The following is a 21950-nucleotide window of genomic DNA, read 5'->3' on the forward strand; positions in this document are numbered from 1 at the left end:
CCAGAATAGAGTGCAGTGGCATGATCTCAGCTCACTGCAACCTCCGCCTCCTGGGTTCAAGTGATTCTCCTGCCTCAGTCTCTCAAGTAGCTGGGACTATAGGTGTGTTCCACCACTCCTGGCTAATTTTTCTATTTTTAGTAGAGATGGGGTTTCGCCATGTTGGCCAGGCTGGTCTCGAACTCCTGACCTCAGGTGATCTCCCCGCCTCGGCCTCCCAAAGTGCTGGGATTACAGGCGTGAGCCACCGTGCCCAGCCCTCTTCCACCTTCTTGTGGCTCCTGATGTTCCTTGGTTTGTGATAGCATAACTCCAGTCTCTGCCTCTGTCTTCAAATGGCTGCGCTCACTCTCTCTCTCTCTCTCTCTCTCTGTGTGTGTGTGCTCTCCTCTTCTTGTAAGGATACCAGGCATTAGATATAGGGCTCACCCTAAATCCAGTAAGATTTCATCTTCAAATCCTTCACTAGTCACGTCTGAAAAGATCCTATTTCCAAATAAGATAACAATCAGAGATTCTGGGTTGATATAGATTTTGTGGGGACGTTATTTACTTCACTACACTTGTTTTTATATTTTGTATACTTTTAGTTTTATGCTTTCTTTCTTAGTTTTTGAGTAACTTTTAAATTGGTTTGATAGAATGTATTAGTAAAATGTCTGTGGGCTGGGCGTGGTTGGTTAATGCCTGTAATCCCAGCACTTTGGGAGGCCGAGGGGGGGCGGATCACCTGCGGTCAGGAGTTCAAGACCAGCCTGACCAACATGGTGAAACCCCATCTCTACTAAACATACAAAAATTAGCCGGGCGAGGTGGTAGGTGCCTGTAATCCCAGCTACTTGGGAGGCTGAGGTAGGAGAATCGCTTGAACCCAGGAGGCGGAGGTTGCAGTGAGCTGAGATCATGCCATTGCACTCCAGCCTGGGCAACAAGAGCAAAACTCCGTCTCAAAAATAAAAAATAAATAAAATAAAATGTCTGTGGAATCCTAAGACATTGAAATTGATATGAGGCAGGTTTTCAGTACACTGGATTCATATTCTGATACAGGAAGGAGGTCATAGTAGCAGTGCCTGGCACATAGTAGGTGCTGGTACTCAAATATTTCTTGAATGAATGAATTTGTATGATTGAACGCATTTCTGGATAATTATTATTACTACAAGGGATTCAGTCTATTCTTTTCAAAACTGTATATACATTAAGAATTTCTCTGATATGTTTAACTTCCATTTATGTTTTATTAAAAGGATGTGTATTTTTACATGTCTTCTGAGGATTATCTTTTTAAAAAAATCAAATTTCACTTAACCATGTTCGGAAAAAGCATAACTTTAAGAGTCTGACCTGGGTTGAAGTTTTGGCTTTTCCACTCATTAGCTGTGTAACTTTGGGCAAGTTATTTCATCTTTCTGTGCCTCAATTTCCTGTAAAATGTTGCTAATAATGCCAAATCTTCCAGGTTGGTGAGAGTGTGTCAGTATGTTTGGGTACAAAGTGAGTATGCTGCAAATATTAACTAGTAAGTTGTATACTTTAATTATGTATTGTAAAGGAACTAGATTTATGTTGTAAAAAATTGTTTTTGTTAAAAAAAGAGCCCTTGTTTATTAAAACTCACATCAAATTAAGCTGCTTTTTTCCTCTGTGTTCTTCTGTGACCAAACAAGTGTTCCTGTAGTAGGTGAAATCACTGTCAAGGATTGGTGTTATGTGTATATATGTCTGATAGTAATCTGTTGAACATTAACCAAAGTCAGGAAATGAGTTGAACTTTGGAAGGTAGAAATCTGAGGATTGGTGGTAGTGGTGGTGGGGTGGGAGTGGTGGAGCGGGTTGGAGGGATTGAAGTATATGGGAATGGGAGCTAGATACATTAAAATGACAGCTATTATTTATTTAGCACTTATGTACCTGGATAAAGGAATGCTATTGCATCTACATGGATAGGTATCACCAATCAGAGCTGAGATAAAACTGGCTATTCAGAGATTAAAACAAATAATTCAGGGCTGATTAGATACAGATGGGGGAACAGGTCTGGGAGCAGTGGAAAATAAATAACCCTAAATAATAAAGGCTACCATTTATTTATCAATCACTTCCTATGTGCCAGGCATTGTGGAAAGTGCTTTACAAACACTATTTCACGTATCTGTTATAGTCACCCTTATGGAGTATGTGGTATTCTTATTTTACAGATGAGTAAATAGAAGGTTGTAGTTTCTTTAACTTGCCCAAGTCAAACATCTAGTAAGTACCTTCAAAGAGGAATAAAACCGAGGTCTGTGCGACTATAAAATCTATGCTTTGTATACATACTGCTTTCACATGTGCAATTGGAATTAGGGGTTCAACCCTATTCAACTCTACTTCCAAAAAAGGTGAATCTGCTAATACTACTTCCAATTGTTTTTTTCCCCTTTGGAAATTTTTTTTTTTGAGATGGAGTCTCGCTCTGTCGCCCAGGCTGGAGTGCAGTGGCATGATCTCCGCTCACTGTAACCTCCGCCTCTCGGGTTCAAGCGATTCTCCTGCCTCAGCCTCCTAAGTAGCTGGGATTACAGGTGTGTGCCAACACGCCTGGCTAATTTTTTTTGTATTTTTAGTAGAGATGGGGTTTCAGCATGTTGGCCAAACTGGTCTCGAACTCCTGACCTTGTGATCCACCCACCTCGTCCTCCAAAGTGCTGGGATTACAGGCTTGAGCCACCGCACTCGGCCTTGGAAATTTTTTTTCTAACTGATAAGAATACAAAGCAGCAAGTAAAATTCAAAAAGGATCACAGTGGAATAACTTTTCATTTTAGCATATTAACATTTTTATATGAATTTTTTTGTGTAGCTAAAAAATGTAAAATGCATATATAATTTTTTTTATGTTTATAAGAACATTTTCTATAGTTTTCCTATGAGAGTCTGTTAGGTTGGAATAACAATGTATTAAACTGTTCTCTGAAATTGGTCAGCCTTTTGTTCTTACATAATACACTGTAATGAACATATTTATGCACTTTTTTAAATCAACTTTTAAATCAAATTCTTAGAAGGAAAACTACAGATTAAAAAAAAAAAGATCCTGATCATGTAATTTGTGTGTGTGTTTATGAATTTGAATGATCTCTTGGCATGGCTGTCAGGGCACTGCCTCTATTCCTGCCACTGTGATACGATCATACTTTTGTGATTTCTTCTATTACTTCAAAAGGGAAGAAGTTATACCACCATACTTTAAAACAATTAATTTATAATTTGATGAAATGCTCAAGTATTAGAAAAAAGTTTTATGGTATATCTTGATCGGTTATGGATTTTGTTCTGCTTATTATGCCTTCTTTTGGGTGGTTGGGGAGCTTCTGTTATTTACAGGTGGATTAATATTCTGCTCCGTATTACTCATGAGTTAAATTATACTCAATTCCCTATTCCGTAGTTACCCCTTCCTTCCTATTTTTGCTAATTTCCTCCTCATTTTTTGTTGTGTGTTCTATAAAATTTCCCGTCACATTATTATTGCTACTACCTACTGTTTTCTAAATGATTTTAATTGTATTGTAAAATTCTTCTTGCTCTGCTCTAATTTCATACCTCCTATATGTTCTTATCACTCTGAAAATAGTAAATTTTGCTAATACAATCATGCATTTCATGGATGAGTTTAATGTCTATTCATTTTTTTGTTTTATTCTTTTGTATTATAAGACTTTTTGCTTTTTCTCACTTTACTGTTATTTTTGTCATCATTACAGGCCGGGAAGGTCCCATAGCCCAGGTTGCTTTTGGTCAATACTGTTTTCCCCAGCAGCATTAACTGGCATGTAGGAGATGCTCAGTACATAAGCCAAAATAATGAATTTGAGAGAATGCTTTGAATTCCTATTCCAGTTCCTTATTAAATGACAGGATATATGTCCAGAGTTTTGGATAAGCTCCAGTCATTTCTTAAAGTTAATTGGGGTTGAAGTTCAGTTGAGCAGGGTATCATAGGAGTTTGGTTGGTTTGTGATGGTTTGGGAGTTCAGGCCCAAATTGGATTCTGTCTTAGTATTCTTTCCAAGTCTTGAGTCCACCAGTATTATCCAGTATTGTGGCTATTTCCCAGTCCTGTTTCAGCTGAGCAGCTGGCAAGAGAAAGTCTGTGCCAAGCCAGAGCTTGGAGATTCTTGGAGGATGTGTTTAGCACCATGCTTAGGTTTCAACATACTTGTTCTAAGAAAAAAGATACTTCCTGAAGCAAGCTTTAACAGTCAAGTTGGCTGCTCTTAATCACATCTAATTAGTACTGGAGATTGGAGAAAGCCTTATTAGAAATTAGAATGTGCTTCATTTCCACAGTTGATTTCAGCTGTGATTATAGGGTTGCCTTCCTTCTTTCTCTTATACATTTCATACTACACCCCCATCCTCCTAATATAGTTATATCGTACTTTTAATAAAACCTATATTTGGTTTTTTCATAATTGTGGCTGTGTAAATACTATTTGCTAAGTCAGTATCTATGACTATGTTTTATTTCTTACAGAACTTTAATTTTACTGGCATTCATGAATTATCTCATTTTTTTTCATTTGTTTAATTTTTTTACCTAAAGCTTAATTTCTTACATCTTCCAGTGCCTTTGTAAAATCCCTCAGAAATAACTATCTTGGATTCTCTGTCACATTCCTGTCTGGATTTGTTGCCTTCTAGGCCTTCTCCATATGTTACTGTGACTTTGCTTCACCATTTTGAGATTCTCTTAGTTTTTCTCCTATATTGGATCCCTTCTTTGCTGGATTCCATGCCATCTTTCTTGGGTTTCTTCCTGATTTTGATGGAATATATATTCTCCAGTAGGTTCCTGAGAAAGGGTGCACAAAGGTTAAATTTTTGGAGACTTAGCCTCATGACTGTCTAAATTCTACTGGTGATCATATCCCCAAAAGACCAAATCCCTAATGCCATAATCCCAAATGTTGAAATACTGAAAGATCAAAATCTCTAAAAATCAGAATCCCTAAATTCTAAAAATCTCACACATCTGAAATCCTGAAAATCAGAATCATGAAAGATTAAAATCCCAAATGTTGAAATGCTGAAAGCCAACACCTGGGGTAGAAATTAGTGCACATTCGGTTGTATGAAAGATAGTTGCATCATTTTACTTGCATCATATTAGGTGGAACCGATTGCCTTTTTATTGTATTTATTTGGAAATTAAGTATGGTTTAAGGAGATGGTTTATGGGTGCCAAATTGACGAGGGGTGGATTCATGGATTTAATTTTAGGTGTCAACTTGACTGGATTAAGAAATACCTAGAAACTTGTTAAAGCATTATTTTGGGTTTGTCTGTGAGGAGATTAGTATGTGAGTCTGAGTGGACTAGGTGGGGAAGATCTGCCCTCAATAGCGGTGGCCACCATTAAATCTGCTGGGGGCCCAGAGAGAACAAATTGTTGCCTTTCTGAGAGCTGGAACGGACTTTTCTTCTGCTGAATTGAACATCAGAACTCCAGGCTTGTTGGCATTTGGACTCTAGGACATACACCAGCAGCCCCCTGGGTCCTGGGCTTTCAGCCTCAGACTGAGACCTGGTTTGGCTTGGTTCTGAGGTCTTTGGACTGAGCCAAGCTACCAGCATGCCAGGGTCTCCAGCTTGAAAATGACCTGTCCTGGAACTTATCAGCCAGTATAATCGCATGAGCCAATTCCCCTAATAAATCGTCTCTCATATATCTATGTATATATATATCTTATTGGTTATGTCTCTCAAGAATGCTGTCTGTCGAGAATTATGTCTGTCGAGAATGCTGACTAATACGGATTTGGTATTGAGAAAGCCAAATATCATTCCTTCTTACTGTATTCCTTACAACACAGTGGAAGAGACCTGTGAAATTGTTCCCTTGCAAAAAGGCTGTGATAAATTAAGTATACCAGGCTACTTAATGGTGAAAGAGAAAAGTTTAAAAGCTAATTATTATTGGTGTTGTGAAGACAGAAAATCACTTAATTGCAATGGCCAAGCAATAACCAGATTTCTAAATGGTCAGCATATACTTACAAAATATTTAGACCACAACCGCTCTAGTCTAAACACAAGCGAATGTTTTGAAGATCATAGAAGTGAATATGCAGGTGAAAAATATAAGAAAGCTCCCCTGCCAAATTATTCAATCAGGTATGACTTCTGCCCTTTCACACATAGTGCCAATTTGCTATGCTATGTATTTTATCTTTGCATCATTTCTAATACTGCAGGTATAAATTCTGTAAAGGCTTTTAGAGAATTCTAATTCATTTTATGCACTTTTTTGCATATTTGACTCCATGAAAGTGCATTATCACAATGTGACGTAATGTGTAAGCATTGTGCATGTACATAAAAATGTTGAAACTTGCTCAGTAAGTGAAGAGATGTCCGTTTTGTTCATCTGTATTTGTGAAAGATAAAATTTCTCAAGATCTTGGCTCTTTGGGTGACTCTATTGCAGTTTTTGTGCAAACGGTAGTGACCCATTGCAGTTTTTGATTGATCTTGTCCGAAGATTCAGGTTGTCTGGTATTTCAGATGACCGCAGTTATGAATCTGGGTGCACCTGATTACCAACCATAGTGATATGTGTTTATCCATTTTGCTTTTTAATCTATTTCTTCATGAATACATTTTCTCTGTTCCTATTATACCCATGCAATGGTTGTTAGTATACCTGAGTATTTATGCTTGCAAAAATATGTTATTAGTGCCTATTTTATTGTGTAAAGGGGCCTATGAACTGTTCCGTTGTGTTTTTATGTTTCTCAAATAAATCTTTTAAAAATGGAAATAAGTGTCTTTTAGAGAACTTTTTACAAATTATTTTTCCAAAATTCAATTTTTTGGATTTTGTTCTTTTGGGATTGTGATTTTTGGAATTTTAGATTTTAGGGATTTTGATCTTTTGGGATTTCAACATTTGGGATTATGGCATTTGGGATTGTGTCTTTTGGGATTATGTCCTAAACCCAAATTCTGTCACCACCGACTGTCTAGTGATAGCATTTAAAATGGAAAGATAAAATGACTTGATTTTTTTTTTCCCTTTCTTTTTAACTGCATTTAAAAAAATAGAGGCTGGGCATGGTGGCTCACACCTATAATCCTAGCACTTTGGGAAGTTGAGGCTGGTGGATTGCTTGAACTGAGGAGTTCGAGACCATCCTGGTCAATATGGTAAAACATCATTTCTACAGAAAAATACAAAAAAATTATCTGGGTGTGGTGGGGCCTGCCTGTAGTCCCAGCTACTTGGGAGGCTGAGATGGGAGGATCACCTGATCACCTGAGCCTGGGGAGGTTAACGCTGCAGTGAGCTCTGATTGTGACACGGCACTCCACCCTGGGTGATAGAGTGACACCCTGTCTCAAAAAAAAAAAAAAAAAATTAAAAAACAGGAAAAAAAATTTAAAACACAGAGAAACCAAGAAAACTAGAAACTACATGCACATGAACCAGAATTTCAAAGGTATAAGAGGTTATGGATGGGGAAATGTATCTATGACATGAGAGAGTCTTTTGGGATGATGGAACTGTTCTGTATCTGACTATATAATGCTGGTTACACCAATTTCTATATGTTTTAATATCCATATAAATGATACTAAAAGAAAAATTTCAGTCTGTATGTATGATAGGTTAAAAGGTGAAAAATTAAAAGAATTAAAAAATACAAAAAGGTATACAGCAAAAAAGTCTCCTTCCCCTCTTCCTTTAGTCTTCTAGCTTTCTCTTCTGGAAGAAACCACTGTTACCAATTTCTTATGTATTCTCCTATGTAATCACTCTTAAACATCTGAACATTTGGGATGAATCTGGCAAAAGAGAAAAGAACTTATATTTGCTTAGCTATTTTCTGAGGATGCTAGATGACTACTCTTATAATATGTCTAAATATATTATTATTTTTATTTTGTTGAGACAGTCTGAATCATCACCCCAGACTGGAGTGCAGTGGTGCAATCTGGGCTCACTGCAACCTCTGCCTCCCAGGTTCAAGTGATTCTCCTGCTTCACCTCCCAAGTAGCTGGGATTACAGGCATGTGCCACCACTGCACCCAGCTAATTTTTGTATTTTTTTGTTTGTTTGTTTGAGACAGAGTTTTGCTCTTGTTGCCCAAGCTGGAGTGCAGTGGTGTGATCTCGGCTCACTGCAACCTCCGCCTCCTGGGTTCAAGCGATTCTCCTGCCTCAGCCTCCCGAGTAGCTGGGATTACAGCTGTGTACCAGCACGCCTCGCCAATTTTTTGTATTTTTAGTAGAAACGGGGTTTCACCATGTTAGCCGGGCTGGTCTCGAACTCCTGATCTCAGGTGATCTGCCCGCCTCGGCCTCCCGAAGTGCTGGGATTACAGGCATGAGCCACCGCTCCCGGCCATTAATTTTTGTATTTTTTAGTAGAGATGGGGTTTTGCCATGTTGGCCAGACTGGTTTCGAACTCCTGACCTCAAGTGATCTACTCGCCTCGGCCTCCCAAAGTGCTGGGATTACAGGCATGAGCCACTGCACTGGGCCAGAATATGTGTAAATATATTATTAATCATACTTAGTACTAATTTATTAAATTACTTCTTTTACAGTTGGCAAACATGAATTGACTGGGCATAAAGTAGCTGTGAAGATACTCAATCGACAGAAGATTCGGAGCCTTGATGTGGTAGGAAAAATCCGCAGAGAAATTCAGAACCTCAAGCTTTTCAGGCATCCTCATATAATTAAACTGTAAGCTCTGTTTATATTAAATATAGTCCAGTCATCTTTTCATCTTTTTTGTTAACCTACTTAATGTGACAAGTGAGAAAAATGACTGACACTTCTTTTTGTTTCCTAAGGGTTTTGAAAAGTTTCTTCCTAGGCTGTGTGCGGTGGCTCACACCTGTAATTCCAGTACTTTGGGAGGCTGAGGCAGGCAGATCACCTGAGGTCAGGAGTTCGAGACCAGCCTGGCCAACATGGTGAAACCCTGTCTCCAGTAAAAATACAAAAATTAGCTGGGCATGGTGGTGGGCGCCTGTAATACCAGCTACTCGGGAGGCTAAGGCAGGAGAATGGCTTGAACCTGGGAGGCGGAGGTTGCAGTGAGCTGAGATCGTGCCATTGCACTCCAGCTTGGGCAACAAAAGCGAAACTCTGTCCCAAAAAAAAATAAAAGTTTCTTCCCATTCATGTATTTTTCTAACCCCATTGATGGTCATTTAAGCCTGTGTTCATGTTTTGCCCTTGTGCTTATCAGCTGTTATCTTCTCATTCTTTCCTGTCTCCTGGAAAGATGCCCTTCTGGTAATGTTTGGTGCCCCATTGCTGTAAAACCAACAGTGATCTGCTAGTAAAAACTCTTGACCTCCAAATGCCCACATGATGTCAGTTAGCCTCACTAGTGAGAATGCGGTAGTAGAAAGGGTTTTTCCCCATCCTGCTTATACCTGAACATATAGATAACAAAATTTCAGGAATCTAAGATTTCAAAAGGGCAGTAATCTTACTGTTGTTTTACAGTTGCCAGTTATAGAGTCTACAAATAACTATTTCCTGCTCAGCTTCTGCTTTGTTATGCAGGCAATAACTTACAGATGCTTAGGTTTTTCTCCTGAACTGGCTGACTCAAACTTGTTTCACTCTTACCTCTTCTCATTTGTTGAGTGCTAGGTTTTAAATACCATCCATATGCTGACCACCCCTAAATGTACATCTCTTGCTTTAAGATCTCTTCTTACACCAGACTTATTTGCTCACTGCTGACTTTACATTTCCATTTGGATGTTCACAAGACATTTAAATCTCAACCCGGCCCAAAATGAACTCTTTATTACTCTCCCAAACCTGCTCTTCCCACAGTTTTCACCATCTTGGCTAACAGCCAATGACCCAGGGCTAAAACTTAGGAACCATTTTTAACTTCCCTGTTTCTTTCACTTTCTACCATGCATTTCATTTCTTCCTTCACAATCAAGCTAGGATTTGATTGCTTCTCAGTTCCTTTATTGCTGTCAACCTGGTCTCAGCCACCATCTGTCTCATGAAATCCTGAAGTAACCTCCTGTGGCTACCTTTACTGTTGACAGTTAATTCTTCACATTGCTGCCATAGTTTTACTTTTAATATGCCAGATCACATGACTGCTTAAAACGTACGATAGCTTTTCATCTTCCTTGGAGTAAAAGCCAAAGCCTTATCATGGCTTGTAAAATTCTGTGTCTTCTGGCCTGCAGTTAACACCTTTGACTCTACATCCTATTTCTCTCTAATATTCCTCGAACATGCCAAGCAGGCTTCTACTTGGGGACCTTTGCAGTTGCTATTCCCTCTCCCAGTTTCACTTTCCTCCTAGATAATTACATAATTTGTTCCCATTCTTCTTTTAGGCTCAGCTCAAATGTTATTTTATTAGAGGCTTTCCTTTAGCACTCTGTATACAAAGATTCCCCTTCATTTGCTTTATTTTTCTTCATAGCATGTTCCACCACCTGAGATATTGCTTATTTATTTAGTGTCTGTTTCCTGGTTCCTGGAACATGAACTCCACGAGAGCAGAGAATTTTTGTTTCCTGCAGTTTTCCTAGCTCCTAGCCTAGTACCTGGTATACTATAGGTGCTTAGTAAATATTTATTGAATGAATGAATATATGTGTTTTAATATTTGTAGACAATGTTTTCTCTCACCAGGTACCAGGTCATCAGTACACCATCTGATATTTTCATGGTGATGGAATATGTCTCAGGAGGAGAGCTATTTGATTATATCTGTAAGAATGGAAGGGTAAGCTGTTCTGCTTTAATTCTGTATGTATTTTGTAACTCCCCTTTATCCTTTACTAGCATCAAAATGTCAGCAACCAATTTTAAGAGGTCTATTTAATAACCAGTTCCCTTAGTCATATATTTGTTTAGAATCATAAACTATGTAGAACTAGAAAGGATCTTAAAGATTATCTCCTTAGCCTGTTTATACAGATGTGGATACTGAGCCTCATGGCTTATATGATTGCTCACAGTAACGTGATTTATTAATGACGGAATTGGCTTGAGCCCCCAGAACTCATAATCCTCAGACTTATGCTTCCAGGGTATACAAATACTTTGAATATGTATCTTAATGTAATTAATCGTTACAAAATATATTATTATTACTTAAAGATCTAGGCCTTGCTAGTCAATTCTAGCCACATTTAAATTGCATTCATTTTTTGGTTTCAGAAATCTGATGTACCTGGAGTAGTAAAAACAGGCTCCACGAAGGAGGTAGGAATTAGATATAAAGAATTTACAGCTGGAAGGAACTTTGTAGGACATTTTGAACACTACCTTAAGTTACAGATACAAAAACTCAACACTGCCCTCTGCCCATACTTTTTCTCATACCCAGGTTATGTGGTATGCAAAAGCCCCTTTGTGGGAGAGCTGTAGCTAGCCCTGAAAAGAAAGCTTTTCTCTCAATCTTAAGTTATTTACATTACTCATTCATTTGTTCTATATAGCATGTCTATTTACTTTTATCAAAATCAAACTTATTAACCAAGTTAATTTTGATTTTACTATTGCTTAACATGATTCATTTCTATTTCAGGTACTCCCCTTTACTCCTGCTTCTCCTTACCAAAAAAAAAAAAAAAAAAAAAAAAAAAAAGTTCTGCCTGGAGAAATGAGAAACAGGCACAATTGATATATATTTTTCTTATCTTTTCTGTTGTTGTTTATTTCTTGGTTTTACCTTGTGGGTATTTCTTCAGTTTTACCAGTTGAATATTAAAATTTCAGCACCCGTATTTTCTATTTCAAAAGTTTCTTATTTTCTGAAATTTTCATTTTTTTAGTCTTCTGTTATTTGCCTCACAGATATAATAACCTAGTCTGAGGATGGCATTTTAAAAAAAGTCTTCCTCTGTTCCGTCTTGTTCTGTACCTTCTGTGCTCTCTGCATTCATTTTATTCATTTTTGTCTTTGATGCATGGCCCTTCAGATATTTGGTGATTCTTGGCTGTCCACTAAATATTTAAGAATAGGGTATTAAATGCCAGGCTCATGTGGGTAGGACTTACTGATTGCTGGGTTTTCTCATAGCTTGAATAGGTAGGGACTTGTCTGTTTTATTACTGTATACCAAATGCTAATAATAACAAATATGTTTTCTTGGATCAGATATTTGCTCCAGAAGAAACCTTCCCATTTCCTTGAAGGCCTTAGCTTAGCTGCCAGTGCTCCAGGAGCTGAGTGGGGAAAAGAGATGCAAGTCTCACTAGTTAGTATGTTGACTTTGTCTTAGCCCCCATATTTTCCTTAGGATGCCTTATCCCTGCCTTGGTGTCCTTGAGAGCAGAGCTGGTTCAGCCTTACTAGAGTAAATTATAGGTCTTATTCCCCAATATGGGTGAGTTTAAAAGCTTCTTACTTCAAGCACTTGTCCTGTTTTCAGCTCATCTCTCACTTCTACCTTGAGCAGTTCCCTGTGTTTCCAATTTCTAAGGCTTCCCAGGCTTTGTATGCAGATGTTTATTTTTTACTGGTTTCTACCCCTATAGGCTTAGGTTTCAGCTTTCTCTTGTAGGCTTAGTCTTTATTACTGTTTATCTATTGTCGTCCTTGGTGACTCCTCTTGATTACTGCTGTCTCTTTTGTTCTTTTTGTCTTTATATGCCTGTTTTATTGCTGATGTCATTTTAGTGATGTTTCAAGAGTTGGAGACAAAAGATTTAATCTGTTACGTTTAATTGGAAATGTATTTTGACTTTTCTAACCTTCCTTTATAGACATCCCTTTCTCCATCCTTTGTAATTGTACTTGTTACTAATACAGTATAATTTTCATTTTTGTAGCCTATTTTACTTTTTATATTTTGTTTAATCAAGTTTTCTCCTATTTTTTCATATTTGAACAGATACTCTTTTTTTTTCCCCATGAACCTACAAATCTAGAAATAAAAGTACTAGAATGCTAAAGGATTAGTATTTTTCTAGAGGAATGGTATCTTATAATAGTTTCTTGTTTCAAAATAAATACTGATTTGTATTTTCTCCCATATTATCCATGCCCTTTAAGGTGTAAGTCTGGTTTTAGAATGCTAATTTGTGACCTGTGTTAGAGAATTGCATATTGGAGTCCTTCGCCTAGAGGATTAATAGCTTATTTATTAAATATGACTCCTTGGGAGCAGGCATGTCCAAGTAATGGCTGTCACTTATGTTGAAAAAAGTGGTAATAATATATGGATACATAGAGAAGTTTAAAAAAAATACTTCAGGCTGCATGCAGTGGCACATGTCTGTAATCTCAGCACTTTGGGATGCTGAAGCGGTAGATTGCCTGAGCTCAGGAGTTCGAGACCAGCCTGGGCAACATGGCAAAGTCCTGTCTCTATCAGAAATACAAAAATTAGTGGGCGTGGTGGCATGTGCCTGTGGTCCCAACTACTTAGGAGGCTGGGGTGGGAGGATTGTGGGAGCCCAGGGAAGCCGAGGCTGCAGTGAGCCGTGATGGCACCACTGCACTCCAGCCTGGATGACAGAACGAGACTGGATCTCAAAATATAGATAAATTTAAAACCCCGCCCCCCCCCAAAAAACACAAAAAAACAAAAATGAAAAGGTAGTTGCTATGTAAGATTTTTTTTTAGCAAGCATATTAAAGATAAAATGCTATGATATTTTATTAAATGAATTAAGGTGTTTCTTGTTAAAATGTCTTCTATTTTAGGACATATAGCAACATAGTTGCTTGCTGGTTTATGAATAGTGCTTAAATATTACTTCCTCATGGTCTAAAATAGTGTCCCTCACCCCACTATCACTCACTGCACCTATATTTTGCTTTATTTTTCTTCAAAACAGTATCACTCCTTCTGACTATATTTATTAGTCTATTTTCATCAACTAGATTAGCCTTTGTTTTATTCATTGCTGTGTAATGAGTGTCTAAAGCAATGTATAGCACGTTGAAGGTATTCAGTAAATATTTGTTAAAAGAATGAAAGAGTAAACATTTGCCGCTTATAAAAGGAAATATGCCAAATTTCAAGTAGATATTGAAATTATTTGAAATAACTCAGATATAGAGGAAGGCAAGCTGTTACAATGTAGTCATATGCAAATGATAATATTAGAAACTTGAGTTACTGATTTGGGTTCCAAGACCATCTTAGCATTTCTGTTTTGTGCTGCAGGTATCTCCTCCTCATGTCAAAAGTATCTCATAAGTGAAGTTCATTCGGAAGATTTTCATGTATTTTGACAATTTTATAGGTTGGAGAATTATAGATAGGACAATTTACTTTGAAAGACACACCTTTAAAAAGCCTCTCTAACTTTTCTTAGCTGGATGAAAAAGAAAGTCGGCGTCTGTTCCAACAGATCCTTTCTGGTGTGGATTATTGTCACAGGCATATGGTGGTCCATAGAGATTTGAAACCTGAAAATGTCCTGCTTGATGCACACATGAATGCAAAGATAGCTGATTTTGGTAAGGATAATTTTATAGTTTCTTAACGTTCATTTCTAATGTTCTTATAGTTTCAATGAACCTACCTAGAATTCTTCAGATAACTGTAAAAGATTACATAAAGTAATAGACTGAGTATATCAAAGTATTCTGTTTTGTCTATGAACATACAAAAAGAAGAAAAGCTAAGAAATCATCTTTTCTTAGCTTTAAATGTCTTTATTACTATTATTTTATAGAGGCAGGGTTTCACTTTGTCGCCCAGGCTGGAGGGCAGCGACGTGATCATAGCTCACTGCATCCCCAAACTACTGGGCCAGGTGACCCTCCTGCCTCAGCCTCCTGAGTAGCTGGGACTGCAGGCGTGCACTACCATGCCAGGCTGTTTTGTCTTTTTGTAGAGACGAGTTCTCACTATGTTGTCCAGGCTGCTCTTGAACTCCTGGCCTCAAGTGATCTTCCTACCACAGCTTCCCAAAGTATTGGGATTACAGGTGTGCACCACTGCACCTGGCTCTTTAAATATCTTTAAAATTAAATTTTAAACAACTTAAGTTGGTAGTATTAGAGAGACTATTTGAAAAGAGTATTATTTGTGAAAGAGAAGGTAGCAGCTTTATTTCCAATATGTTCAAAAGAATCAAGCATGTAGAAGAAGGAAAGTGAGTGGGATGGAATTATTTAAAACCTTAAAAACCAGAAGTGAACTATGTGAATTTAATTATTTAAAATTATTTAAAACAATTTTTTAATTAAAAAAATTTATTTAAAAAATTAAAAATGTTTTAAATGATAGTAAATTATAATTTGTTTAAAGAACATTTTGATTGTTAAAAATGAATTTATTTTGGCTGGGCGTGGTGGCTTATGCCTGTAATCCCAGCATTTTGGGAGGCCGAGGCGGGCGGATCACCTGAGGTCAGGAGTTCGAGACCAGCCTGGCCAACATGGTGAAAACCCATCTCTACTAAAAATACAAAATTAGCTGGGCATGGTGGTGCGTGCCTATAGTCCCCACTACCCTGGAGGCTGAGGCAGGAGAATTGCTGGAACCCAGGAGGTGGAGGTTGTAGTGAGTTGAGATCGCCTGTCCGGCCTGGGCGACGGAGTGAGACATGGTCTCAAAAAAAAAAAGAATTTATTTTTTCTGTATTTCCTATATAAATTGCCATTGACCTTACTAAACCTAAGAGAAAAAGGAATCTCTTCTTTAGGTTGGTTTTAGTTCAAATCAGATAACTTTTTTTTGTTTGTTTTTTGTTTTGAGACAGAGTTTCACTCTGTCACCCAGGCTGGAGTGCAGTGGTACAATCTCGGCTCACTGCAACCTCTGCCTTCCAGGCTCAAGTAATTCTCCCACCTTGGCCTCCCAAGTAGCTGGGACCACAGATGTGGGCCACCACGCGCAGCTATGTTTTTTTAAATTTTTGGTAGAGATGGGGAATCACTATGTTGGCCAGGCCGGACTTGAACTCCTGAGCTGAAGTGATCCGCCTGTCTTGGCCTCCCAAAGTGCTGGGATTACAGGCGTAAGCCACCATGTCTGGCCCAGAGAACATTCTTATAAAAATTTTCCTCAGTTTTGACTACATCTGTGTATCTATATCTATAACTATATCTATTTAAATGTTCAGAGATTAACTGGAAAATGCCAACCAAACCTGAGCTGGTTGTTTTGGTGTTTTTTTTTTTTTTAAAATAGTAATTGGCTAAATTATTTGAATTTCTTATTCCTCAGTTGATTATTTTTATAGGGTGCATTTTTGAGGGAGCAACAGTTTCTTTTTGGAGTAAAACTGTGAGGGAACTTTGAAATTCAAAATTACTGTTTTTTTTTTTTTTTTTAAAGAATCAGAACAGGCTTAATAGGAACTTTGAATTTTAATCCTTCTATTCGTCTGTTATAGATTATTTTCCCTAGTGATTTCTGTATTAATAAAACTTAAACATGGCAAGTTTTTTCTAATAAGCAAAATAACCAACAGCTTAATATATTTGTATTAAACTCTAACAGTGCACTAACTTTAAATGTTGAAATAGATTACACATTTTAGGGCATAATGGCAGAATATTTGGCTACAATAGACCATAGGATTTTGTTGAAGCAAATAACAAAATGATGATTTATCATTTTAATGCAAACTCAATTTTATTGTTTAATGGGATTTTAATTTTTGTCTTTGGGAAATCTTTTGAGTAGCTGATTTTGTGCACTTTCAGGTCTTTCAAACATGATGTCAGATGGTGAATTTTTAAGAACAAGTTGTGGCTCACCCAACTATGCTGCACCAGAAGTAATTTCAGGAAGGTAGTATTTGATACCCTGCCTCCCTCAATACATTTGAAATTGTCTTTTTCTCCTAGATTTTGTTAGTCTATAGTGTCATATTTAATTCTAATGAAAGGAAAGAAAGATAAGGCTTATTCTTAACCACATTTATACGTGAATGAGGGTTAAGGACTACAAGTCAACATTATATTAAAGTTGTTAGAAGAGAGTACATTAATTTTTTTCCCAGGTGGAAGAAATGGAAAGTTTAAAACTAGGGTGTTTAAAAAGTAGGTAAGACACTGGAAACTTGAATAATACAGAAATATCTAGTAGTTAGAAAAGGATTACTATTTACTTAGAGGAAAAATTAAACATGTAATGTGTAGCTTTAATTTTTTACATAGATGGCATTTTGTAGTACCTTTATGTTTCATGATAAAATGTCTTGGGGAACTGGGCTGAAGTAATCTTTAGACTTCATTTATGTTGAATCTTTGTTCTTTAAACCTTTTAGAGACTGCAATATTATAAGAATTTTAACCTCTCAATTTACTAACTACCAGCATTGAGAACATGAAGATATTTGTACAGTGTCGCTTTTTGAATAGTTTGGAAAACAGGAGAATTTAATATTTTTAAGAATAACTCTTTGTCCTTCACTATACTACTGAAATTGAAAACAGAAGCTGAAGTTTGCTAGATTTATAATGAACTTTTAATAACTTTTCACCCAAACCATGCTTGTGTGAATGTTTTGCATCTTGATTAACTCAATGCAGAAATACTGTAGTATTTTCTATTTTTATAAGCTTGTTGGCCTAGACTGCTCAAAGAAATGAGATTTGTGTAAAAATATGGCTGTGAGTAAGGCAGGAGTACCTAATTTTAGATTTGTCAAGTTTCATCTTTTGTTTTAATATTAACTTAATGTCAAAAATTATTTAAAAAATTTTTTAAAAAATTGTGTTGTCTATCTTAATTCTTTTAGGAATAAAACAATTCAGGACATGGAGACTGTGGAAAGTTGTTATTTAAATAAATAAAAAGAAATGTTATAACTGTGCATATATGCAATGGGCTATTACTGAAATTTAATTTTTCTAATTTGGATAAAGTCTTTCTTCAAGCTCTTGGTGTATGAGAACTTTTACTTTCAAAATAATATTTATCGATCAGTTCAGCAGTACATAAATTTAAAGAAATCCTTTTCCTGAATCCAGGCTTTGAATGGGTGATCTAACTAGTCTGCAACTAGTTAAGGCACTTGACTACAATGCACTGCAAACGGGATTTAAAAACTCTGTGAACCAATTTGCCTGGCTTTCTTTCACAGCCTCAGGATCCTTTCACCTTGGTGTAAGGGGTCTTGTGTTATTGGGATTGTGGGCTCAGAGTCCATTACTAAAGAACATTCTCAGTTGATGAAATATCACTTAATCTCTCCTCTGTAACAAAAACCAATGGTTTTAAATTGAATAGTGATATGTTTGTTCAAGATTTGGCCCTATTGTCAGATCCCATCAGGGCCATAGTAAATAGTAGAACAGAATTTTAGCCATGGTGTGTAATTTACAAAACTTCTTGACTTTTGTTTTCAAAGATAATACTGATGGAATTAACGTTGTAACATGTAGTAGTGGCTATAAAAACCATATTCTGCTTAAGAATTCTTTATGAAATATCCATATTTGAAGTTTTTGATGAACTGAATCTTAGGTTAAAATGATTCTTTAATCCAATTGTTATTTCCTGTTACAGATTGTATGCAGGCCCAGAGGTAGATATATGGAGCAGTGGGGTTATTCTCTATGCTTTATTATGTGGAACCCTTCCATTTGATGATGACCATGTGCCAACTCTTTTTAAGAAGATATGTGATGGGATCTTCTATACCCCTCAATATTTAAATCCTTCTGTGATTAGCCTTTTGAAACATATGCTGCAGGTGGATCCCATGAAGAGGGCCACAATCAAAGATATCAGGTAATAAAGCAGTTTGGAAGTTATCAGATCTGATAGTATCCATGATAAAAGTTATGTGAAAAAAAAAAGTTGCAGAACAGAATATACAGTGTAATCCTGTTTTTATGTGAAAAAAATAGAGTGTATAGACACATTTATTTTATTTTGTTATTAGAAATACATAGTAAACTGGTTACCTTAGGGAAGTAAGATTAGTAAGAGGGAGGGCTTTCACTTTTTACTTACACATCTTTGTTTTGAAATTTTTACAGTGAACATCATATTACTTTTTAAATTAACAAAAAAGCTAATGAAAGACTGGTGCTGTGGCTCACACCTGTAATTCCAGCACTTTGGGAAGCTGAGGAAAGAGAATCATGTGAGCTCAGGAGTTTGAGACCAGCCTGGGTAACATAGCGAGGCCCCATATATATGTATATCTTTTATTTTTATTTATTTATTTATTTTGAGACAAGGTTTTGCTCTGTCACCCAGCCTGGAGTGCAGTGGTGTGATCATAGCTCACTGTAGCCAGTAACTCCTGGGTCAAGTGATCCTCCCACTTTAGCCTCCCTAGTAGTTGAGACTACAGGCATCCACCCTCATGCCTGGCTGTTTTTTGTTGTTATTGTTTTGCTTTTTGTTTTTGTTTGTAGTGACAGGGTCTTGCTATTTTTGCCCAGGCTGGTCTTGAACTCCTGGCCTCAAGTGATCCTTGTGCCTTTCCCTCCCAGTGTTGGGATTACAGGTGTGAGCCAGTATGCCTGGCGTTAGGATTAATACTTTTCAGTAGTAAATTTGTGGGTGGCTATTTTATTTCTTATCTCATGAATTATTGTATTTTTTTTCTTTTTTTAATCCCAAGGAATGAGATTTAATTGACATGTTTTTCCTGGTAGTATACATTGAATTACATGCAAAATTCCTGTTTTGTAGGTAAAAGTCAGTATAACCAGTTTCATCTGGTTCAACCTAATAGTTTAAATAAGACAAAAATGATGATGACAAATTTTCTTCTCAAATCTGAGTGAGCCATTTCTGATGAAGACTTAAACAATTTTATTGCAAGCCTTGTTTCTTTTTTTTCCCCCCTGTGGAAATTTTGGTCCTTTTGGTCTTCTAATGGCTAGACTGCACATTTATCTGAGAAGGAAGAAAGAAATCAGATATGGATCTAGGAATAGTAAATACGAAAGCATTAGTATAATGAAGAAGAAGGAAAGATTATATGTGGAACTTGAAGCTTGATTACTTTCCACTTACTACACGTTTTAGACTAGCTAAAAAAGAGACCATGAATGGCACGGCATGATTTTATCACCAAAGGGAAAGGACAAATCATTCTCTAAAATTTATATTTTAAGATATCTAGGTAAGAAATGTTTTTGTTTGTATTTTACCTATTTTCTTCCAATTAAAATATAATACATGACAATTGAAAAAACTTAGAAAAACACCAACAATAGAGAAGAGAATAAAAAATTATCTTTAATCCCATGACCCAGAAGATAACCATTGTTCTTTTCTTGTTTTTTTTTTTTCCTCTCTGGATTTTATTTAGTTTTAGCAAAGTGACATAGTTCAGGTCAAACATATTCTTAAATATACGAAGTTAGGGAATTAGAATAGGAAATCATTCAGGGCATGGCCTTTCCAGTCACACAGAACTGGGTCATAATCCTGGTTCTGTCACTTACTGTCTTTGTGACCTTGAGCATGTTCCTTGATGTTTTTTTTTAACCTCAATTCCTTCATTTAAAACAAAGAGATATTATCTTCATATAATTGTTTCGATGATGAGGGGAGATAGTGTATATGAAGTGTTTAGCATAAAACTTAGCACATAGTAAGTACTCAATAGTTGTCTACTATTTTTCTTGTTGTTATATTATCTTCACTTAACATTATATCAAAAGAGTATTATAATGAAGCTACCTAATATGTTCTCTTTCTAAGCTGGAAATAAGCTGTTCTTTTCATTGTTTGTCGCTGTCATTTGTCCCATAACTTTTTTCCCCCCATTGCTGTGTCAATACATTCTCCCTCTTAAAACTGGAGGGAAATTGGAGCATTTCCCTCAACATACACAATGAAGTGCGAGCTAGAAGAGGAAAATTTCAGTGCAAAAAGTGACAATAATACAGTATGAATATAAATATAAATTAAGTCATATTCTAAATTCCCTAAACTGTTACTTTCAGTCTCAGCTCTATTCAAAGTCCTTCTCCTGATCCTGCCATTTTTCTCTCAGGGAACATGAATGGTTTAAACAGGACCTTCCAAAATATCTCTTTCCTGAGGATCCATCATATAGTTCAACCATGATTGATGATGAAGCCTTAAAAGAAGTATGTGAAAAGTTTGAGTGCTCAGAAGAGGAAGTTCTCAGCTGTCTTTACAACAGAAATCACCAGGATCCTTTGGCAGTTGCCTACCATCTCATAATAGATAACAGGAGAATAATGAATGAAGCCAAAGATTTCTATTTGGCGACAAGCCCACCTGATTCTTTTCTTGATGATCATCACCTGACTCGGCCCCATCCTGAAAGAGTACCATTCTTGGTTGCTGAAACACCAAGGGCACGCCATACCCTTGATGAATTAAATCCACAGAAATCCAAACACCAAGGTGTAAGGAAAGCAAAATGGCATTTAGGAATTAGAAGTCAAAGTCGACCAAATGATATTATGGCAGAAGTATGTAGAGCAATCAAACAATTGGATTATGAATGGAAGGTAAGAAAGAAATAACATTTTGATTATTAGCATATTTGGCAAACCCATAGTCTATAAAATGTTTTATAGAAGAATTACTTTTGACTTGGTTTTTGTTATACCATGTGCTAGGTTGTAAACCCATATTATTTGCGTGTACGAAGGAAGAATCCTGTGACAAGCACTTACTCCAAAATGAGTCTACAGTTATACCAAGTGGATAGTAGAACTTATCTACTGGATTTCCGTAGTATTGATGGTATGTACATCACACAAAACAACATAGATTAGACCTTGTTACTAACTTGGTATTTTACGCCTTGATTCTTTTGAGGCTTCTTGACTTGTTCCTAGTAATTCAACTGCAAAGGAATAAAAAATGTGATTTCTTGTGCCTTTGCAATATTAACATTTATGAATCTTATTTTTCTTGTAATCTTATAGCATATTGTCCTTTTAAGATTATCATCTTGTAAAATCCTTAAAGCCAGGTGTAGTCTGATCCTAAGGTGATAGTTTTCTGCTGCATTTGTTTTTTTGGTGTAGTTCA

At 36.6% G+C, this 21950-nt stretch overlaps 1 protein-coding gene and 1 long non-coding RNA gene across 10 annotated transcripts in view; one reads left to right on the plus strand and one right to left on the minus strand.

The window, feature by feature from the left end:
- Positions 1–21764, minus strand: part of LOC107974761 (uncharacterized) — a 67786-nt gene extending 46022 nt beyond the window's left edge. The window contains exons 1-2 of the long non-coding RNA XR_001717751.4: positions 21706–21764; positions 4586–4840 (exon numbers count right to left, since the gene is read on the minus strand). This is a non-coding gene — a long non-coding RNA (uncharacterized LOC107974761). The remainder of the gene's footprint in view (positions 1–4585; positions 4841–21705) is intronic.
- Positions 1–21950, plus strand: part of PRKAA1 (protein kinase AMP-activated catalytic subunit alpha 1) — a 40592-nt gene that overhangs the window by 12167 nt on the left and 6475 nt on the right. For 2 of the 9 annotated variants that reach the window (XM_009449239.5, XM_016953362.3), the window contains exons 2-9: positions 8601–8742; positions 10684–10777; positions 11215–11259; positions 14326–14470; positions 16670–16757; positions 18480–18704; positions 20935–21421; positions 21533–21659. In XM_009449239.5, coding sequence (XP_009447514.1) covers positions 8601–8742; positions 10684–10777; positions 11215–11259; positions 14326–14470; positions 16670–16757; positions 18480–18704; positions 20935–21421; positions 21533–21659 — 1353 coding nt within the window. Of the gene's footprint in view, positions 1–5856; positions 6163–8600; positions 8743–10683; positions 10778–11214; positions 11260–14325; positions 14471–16669; positions 16758–18479; positions 18705–20934; positions 21422–21532; positions 21660–21950 lie in introns of those variants that run through there. The other 7 variants (XM_016953360.3, XM_063811262.1, XM_063811261.1 and 4 more) reach the window with 6 other exon arrangements.

The sequence above is a fragment of the Pan troglodytes genome, chromosome 4, assembly GCF_028858775.2.
Source record: "Pan troglodytes isolate AG18354 chromosome 4, NHGRI_mPanTro3-v2.0_pri, whole genome shotgun sequence".
In the NCBI taxonomy this organism is placed as follows: Eukaryota; Metazoa; Chordata; class Mammalia; order Primates; family Hominidae; genus Pan; species Pan troglodytes.